This window comes from Pseudochaenichthys georgianus, chromosome 8 (genome assembly GCF_902827115.2).
Source record: "Pseudochaenichthys georgianus chromosome 8, fPseGeo1.2, whole genome shotgun sequence".
Taxonomy (NCBI): Eukaryota; Metazoa; Chordata; class Actinopteri; order Perciformes; family Channichthyidae; genus Pseudochaenichthys; species Pseudochaenichthys georgianus.
Genome location: NC_047510.2, coordinates 5,894,796 through 5,901,942, shown reverse-complemented (window position 1 = coordinate 5,901,942; position 7,147 = coordinate 5,894,796). Strand labels below are relative to the sequence as shown.

The following is a 7,147-nucleotide window of genomic DNA, read 5'->3' as shown; positions in this document are numbered from 1 at the left end:
TGAAAGAAAAGAAGAAGGCCCATCAGTTGCCTCAAACCCTGCAACAAGTGCACCAGAAAAAAGAAGATTCAGCAATAGAGGGAATGGAGATTTCATGGTTTATGGAGGTAGTCTTGGCCGTGAAAGCAGCTTGCCCAGAACAGGGAGTGAAGAAAGTCCGTCTGTGGGAATGATCCCTGCAACAAGTCCACCAGACACAGGAAGGTTTGGAAGTGGAGGGAGTGGAGAGTGGATGGTTTCCAGAGGCAGTCTAAAATGCAGTGATGGTGTACCCATTCCACAGAGCAGGGACAGCCAGTCCACTGCCATGCACCTTCCAACAAGTTCTACAGGAACAGGGAGATTTGGTCTCAGAGGGAGTGGCGAGTGGAGAGTCTATGGTCAGAGTTCTGGACGTATGAGCAGCAATACCTTACCCAATGCAGACACCGTAGAAAGACCTTTTATGGCAGTGCAACAAGCAACAAGCCCACCAATAGTGCAGAGGTTTGGCAGTGGAGATAGTGGAGAGTGGAGAGTTACTGGTAGTGGTGGCAGGCTCAGCAGTACTGGTAGTGGTGGCAGGCTCAGCAGTACTGGTAGTGGTGGCAGGCTCAGCAGTACTGGTAGTGGTGGCAGGCTCAGCAGTACTGGTAGTGGTGGCAGGCTCAGCAGCACTGGTAGTGGTGGCAGGCTTAGCTCGGATAGTGTTGTTAGGCACAGTAGCAGTGTAGGTAGTGGTGGTAGTTTAAGTCGCTCAGGAAGTGGAAGCAAACTCAGCAGCTCGCCCAGGAGCCACAGGAGCAGCAGCTCTGGGAAATTCACCAGCACTGGCAGCGGCGACTCAACGCCAGTTTACAGCACAGCCAAGGAAAGGAGGAGCACAGTGGGGATTGCAGGGCGATCAAGTGGAGGGGGGACAACCAACAGCCAACGAGCCCCTAGCCCCGGGTGGCTGAGCAGTTCACCAGCTGGCAGGAGAGGCATGGGAAGCCCTGGGATCTCGTCTAAAAATAGCAGTGGAGGTAGCAGCGACCAAATTATCAGCCGAGGCGATGTAGGGATAAGCAGCTCCCCTGGGTCAGGGGGTACTACATGCACAGGGGGGAGGGTAATCAGCAGCAGCAACCGGACAATCAGGAGCACTGGCAGCGGAGCCGGAGGCAACAAGGAGAGAATCAGTGTGTGTAAGATGGCGGCTCTGTCAATCTCTGCAGCAGGAAGGGAGAGAAGTCAGGAAACACAAAGAAAAGCTCAACAAAAACAACAACAACAACAGGCTTCAGGTGAGGGACTAGTTTGACTTCAAGTAAACCGATATTTGTAAATGTGACCGTTGCCAGGAAAAATACTATAAAGCTTCTAGTTACTAAAAAACTGATTATAAAATAAACATTGTTGTAAGCCAGTATAATCAATTAAGAATAATCTTTCTCTTGCAGTTACCTCTCCCCTCGTGCAGCGCTGGCTGACCTCAGGTGTCAGGGTTACAGGTGGCAAAGCTGACGACATCTTGTGAATGGACCACTAAAGCAGGGGTGGGGAACCTTTTTCCTCTCAAGGGCTATTTCAATGTTTTCAACATCCTTCGAGGGCCGTACAAATGATTGACCTCTGCTTAAAAATACTAAAATCACAGCCTTCATTTGGCCTTTCTTTCATGCTGTGCAAAGAAAAAGCAACCTCTTAATCCAGATATCTTACCATGACTCGCGCATGCATTCACGTGCACAGTTGTGGCATGACCACCAAAACAGAAAGATACTGTATGGACACAAGATATGTGCAAATGTATTTAGTTTCCTATCGATGTGGACATGATTTAAGTGGGGGGGGACCTAACCTCCTCTAGGGGGGTCCGGGGGGGGGGGCATGCTCACCCGGGAAGATTTTTTTTTAAATGTTGAAGTTAAAAGCATCAATCTGATGCACTTTGAGAGCAACATTAAGAGATCGGATATATCTCTCAACACCCATATGAAACAGACCTGTAAGCAGATTTATTTTTCTTTATGGATATTTTACAAATCGCTCCCCTTTCAAACTGTATTCTTGTTTATTAATAACAACTTTGTTTTACTGTCATATAGTATTTTATACCTGTTTACTTTATTCTCTTATTTTTTTATAACTATAATGATCATATAAAGATGTGCCTTTACCTCACTGGTTGTAGAAATGTGTTCTTATATTCGTTACCATAGCTAGCTAACCAGATGCTAATAACAACAAAGTTATTGACTGTATGATCAGTATGACAGATGAACGGATCGCCACTGGGCTTTTAACTAATGACACAGCCACGCAAAAACTGCGGCATGTGTACAGCTCCTTATCGGTACTGCAATTTCTGAACTGCCGGAGCTGCGTTCCAATGCTCTCTGGCAGAAATACATCCCTGTCAGACGAGACATATACCACATTAGTGACGTGTCGGTCGCGAACGAGCCGATTCTTTTGAACGGCTCTTTGGTACGAACGAGGGGAACCGAGTCCTACTTGGTGAGAGCCGTTCTTGTTATCGTTCAATCGTTGGTCCGCAAATTCAAAGTAATTCACTGACATAAATGACATGGATATGGCACCACCTAGTGTCATGTTTACAATGCCGATTATTGACATTAGGTCTGGCAATACAGTCAATCATTATCCTGGTGATTATTTCGCAGAAAAACCTAGTAACCCTGCCCCCTTTAAAAAACGACTCTTTTGAACGGAGCCATAAGATCCGGCTCCCTTCAAAGAACCATAATTCCCATCACTATGACACATTAGGCTTCTGTTGTGTTCAAGGACCCTGACCTTGGCCAGGAAAAACAGGCACTCGCTTGTTTAATTATTTTGCGGTCTAGATTTCTTTAATTTTTTGCGTGTTTTTATAAATTACCTCGAGGGCCGTACCAAATGGTCTCGCGGTCCGTATACGGCCCAGAGGTTCCCCACCCCTGCACTAAAGAGAAGCAATGTGACATCATGTACAGTTATAAATGGTAGTTATGATGTGGTATTATGTGGTATATTAGTTCAGTGGTTCACAAGATACATTGGAGGAAATGTACTTCAATGTATCTTTTCTCCAAGCTTATCTGCTTTAGTGAAATATTTAGTATTTTCTGCCCCTGTTTGTGCCCGAAACTCTTTTGATTAACTTAATTTGAAAAATGTACATCTTAATCTGTGTAATAACTCAACATAAAATGGAAATATTTAAGTAATTCACAAGTATCTCTAAATTGGATGGAAATCTTTCAACTAATTCCACCACTGAATAATACTGTCTTACATTTCCACATAGGAGTAGTTTCAAATCTGGAGCGGGTTTAATCAAACTTAATAAAGATTATATTAGAATAACAACCATTGTGTAATTTAAAGTTGTATTGATTTTTTAAGCGACTTTAAGAGACTTTTAATCATAATCATCACTTTCTCTATTCTATATTTTTACGTTTTCAATTGTGTGGTGTTTCACAGATATTAAATGGGGTTTATATCAGTTTCTGAGTCTTTGTATTGCATTCATCTTCACAATATAATTAATATTCAGCCTCACTTGTCATGTTGAATCTTACTTTTTATTAAAGATGTTATCTGGTCATGTTTCTGCTCATTCTGTTGTTCTATCTTTCAAGCATCATATCTAAATTGTACATTTTAATCTGAAAATAAAGAAGATAAATAACCAGACTCGTGTTCTCCTGCTCAGATAAAGGGTAAAGAAATCAACTCATAGATATCACGAAGAAACTTCCCCAGTTGATTACTTACATTCAGAGAATCAGTTTTCAAAAATATATGTTTTGAACATGCAAATGAGGAATTATCTTATTTAAAGTCTGCTTATTGGCATACATTTCCAGAGCAGAAATGTGAACATTAGGCAAGGCAGAGCAAGTTTATTTATAAAGCACCTTTCAACACAAGGCAATTCAAAGTGCTTTCCAAAAAACGAAAGACATTAAGACAATGGCATTTAAAATCAGTCATTAAAAAGAAAAAATAATAAGATAAACATTAAAAGAAAAAATACATGGATAAAAGTTACAGTGCAGTTTAAGATGTGAATAGTTCAATTAAAAGCAGCGGCAAAAAGAAAAGTCTTTAGTCTGGATTTAAAAGTAGTCAGATTGCAGCGGACCTGCAGTTTTCAGGGAGTTTGTTCCAGATATTTGGAGCATAATAACTGAACGCTGCTTCTCCATGTTTAGTTCTGACTCTGGGGACAGAAAGCTGACCAGTCCCTGAAGACCTGAGAGATCTGGATGGTTCATCATTTAGCAGGAGGTCAGTAATGTATTTGGGCCTAAACCATTCAGTGCTTTATAAACCAGCAGCAGTATTTTTGAAATCTATTCTTTGACACACAGGAAGCCAGTGTAAAGACTTCAGAACAGGAGTGATGTGATCCACTTTCTTAGTGTTAGTGAGGACTCGAGCAGCAGCGTTCTGAATTAGCTGCAGCTTTCTAATAGATTTGTTAGTGAGACCTGTGAAGACACCATTGCAGTAGTCGAGTCTACTGAAGATAAAAGCATGGACACGTTTTTCCAAATCCTGCTGTGACATTAGTCTTTTAATCCTAGATATATTCTTTAGGTGATATTAGGCTGATTTAGTAACTGTTTTAATGTGACTGTTGAAACTCAGGTCGGAGTCCATGACTACACATAGATTTCTGGCTTAATCTGTTGTTTTGAACATTGCAGACTGAAGCTCAGCGCTAACTTTTATACGTTCTGCCTTGGCTCCAAAAACCATTACCTCAGTTTTATCTTTGTTTAATTGGAGAAAGTCTATAACATTTTTAATTTGTTAATTAAAATGATCTACTAGCTCATTTACTGAGATGTTAGCAGGGGCAAGTGTGGAAGAAAAATTCTGAGTAAACATTTCCCTAGTATTTTCAGTTAAATATCGCTTTGTGGTTAGCTCTTTTTGAAAAAATTTGTGAACAGAAATAGAGCTCTCAAAGAAAACACAGGAATGGTCAGACAGTGCAACATCAGTCACCACAACCTTAGAGATATTCAGACCCTTTGAGATAATTAAGTCCAGAGTGTGCCCCTTATTGTGCGTGGGCTCCGTCACATGCTGAGTCAGTCCATAGCTATCAAGAACACAAAACAGTTCTTTAGCCCCTCTGTCCTGGGGGTTGTCAACATGGATGTTAAAATCACCAACAATGACTAGACGGTCAAAGTCAATACACACTATAGACAGCAGTTCAGTAAAGTCATCAAAAAAGCTTGCACAGTATTTGGGTGGCCTATAGATATTTAGGAACAGAGCTCGAGAGGAGCATTTCAGCTGAAGGGCCACATATTCAAAAGAATCAAAGTTTCCATACGAAGTCTTCCTGCATTGAAGGGAATCATTGAACAGAATAGCAACTCCACCCCCTTTCTTATGCATTCTTTCCTGACTCATAAAACTAAAGTTGGGAGGGGTTGATTCGATAAGAACAGCTGCACTGTTATTTTGTTCAATCCAAGTTTCTGTTAAAAACATAAAATCGAGATTGTGCTCAGTGATAAAATCATTGATTAAAAATGTTTTTCCTGCCAAAGACCTGACATTTAATAAAGCTAGTTTAAGTTCGTTAAACACACTATCAGTCAGGTTTTTTGTAACAAGCTGTGGCTGACATGGAATCACTGCTAAATTAGATAAACTAAAGGTGGTTGACGTAGGCACGGTGATGAAGACGGGGGAGATGGTGCGCATCTCTGCAGTGATTTTGGTGGGCGTCGTTGAGGAGCGGGAGTAAAGGACATGCTGCCAGCCCTGCGTATCGCCTTAGTTTGGTCTTTGAACTCCAGGAAGGAATCGGTGCCAACCCTCTGTATCTCCTTCGTGTGTTCAGCGATCTCCAGGAGGGTGGGCGAGGGTGAACGGAGAGTAGAGAGAGCTGTGGGGTGAAGGAGGAGTATCCTCAGAGGTGATAGGGGGGGTGAAGGGCGGTGGAGACTCCTCCATTTGTCTCCCATAATCAAGACATTCCTCAGGCGGGTGCAGTGATAGATTTTCAAGGTTTTCTGAGCGATGTGTTTTGTCTTTCTCTTGTTTTGATTCCTCTTGTTGCTTGTCCTTGGCAAAGGGAACAGATTGATGACGTAGGCAGTTGAATACGTTAGAGATAAACAATTTCACTCCTGACTTGTTCAGACAAACTCCATTTGCCTTAAAGATAAAGACGGGATTGAAAATTAATATTAATAAACATTTTGCTTAGGCAATTTTGGTTATCCCTTTTGTATAATTTCATAAATCAGGAAGCACTGTCAACAGACATCAGTAAAAAGTAAATTCAGAGCACAATGCGTTGTTATCCAAAAACGAGTTTGCTCATTAGAAAGTCAGTCTCTCATCTCCTTGAAAATATATGTCATTATTTCTAGCCAGCACGGATGGGGTACTAACCTGGTCGGGACCAGGTTAGGTTGCAGGCTAAGAGCTCAACTCAGTGAGTTGACCTAGAGCTCAACTCAGTGAAAGCACCGCCTGCTGACCAATCAGAGCTCAGTGTGCGGAGTTTAAAGCGATCAAGTCATATTACAGGAGAAAGGAAATACAGAAAAGCTGCCGTCGCAGGAAAGACGGCCGGCAAAAATCACCGACTGTGTGAACGTGAACATTAATAGAATATCACCTCCATCTTCAGAGCAATCTGACTATTAGAACATTAGCGTTAAGAAAGCTTACTTAAATATCTGCCACGACATAAGTAACCGGATCAGAGTACATTAAGTACAGTCCGCGGCATATCACTTCATAGTGTATCATATATCTCCTTATCTGAGTCAGCTGAGCCGTATCTGGCCGTGCAACACTCACAGTGTCACATACTGTATGCAGAAGTATTATTTTAAGCAACACATAAGTTGACGAAACACTCGAGACAAATGTAATTGAAGTCAGATCGTGTTTTAGACGGGGCAGTGATATCATAAACCTGTTAATGGACGCATTCAAACACTTTTTTGTTACCAGCTGTATTCACCTTGCAGGTGCAGCTATGTGGCTTTTATCCTGGATAAAGTGTTTAAGTCATGGATGTTTAAAGTTTAACTTCTTCATTTTTGACTAGTATTAAAGTTCACTTTTCATTCAGGAAGTATGACGCTGCGCTGTCAGTGCGCTTCTCCATGTTTGTGATTGGTCGAATGCT

At 41.7% G+C, this 7,147-nt stretch overlaps 1 protein-coding gene across 1 annotated transcript; it reads left to right on the top strand.

Moving 5' to 3' along the window:
* The first annotated feature begins 65 nt into the window (after window positions 1-65).
* On the top strand, window positions 66-1,784 carry LOC117451658 (sericin-2-like). Its single transcript, XM_034090062.2, has 2 exons — window positions 66-1,265; window positions 1,422-1,784. The coding sequence occupies exons 1-2, from the start codon at window positions 95-97 to the stop codon at window positions 1,496-1,498; spliced, it is 1,248 nt and encodes a 415-aa protein (XP_033945953.1). The 5' UTR covers window positions 66-94; the 3' UTR covers window positions 1,499-1,784.
* The last annotated feature ends 5,363 nt before the right edge of the window (window positions 1,785-7,147 follow it).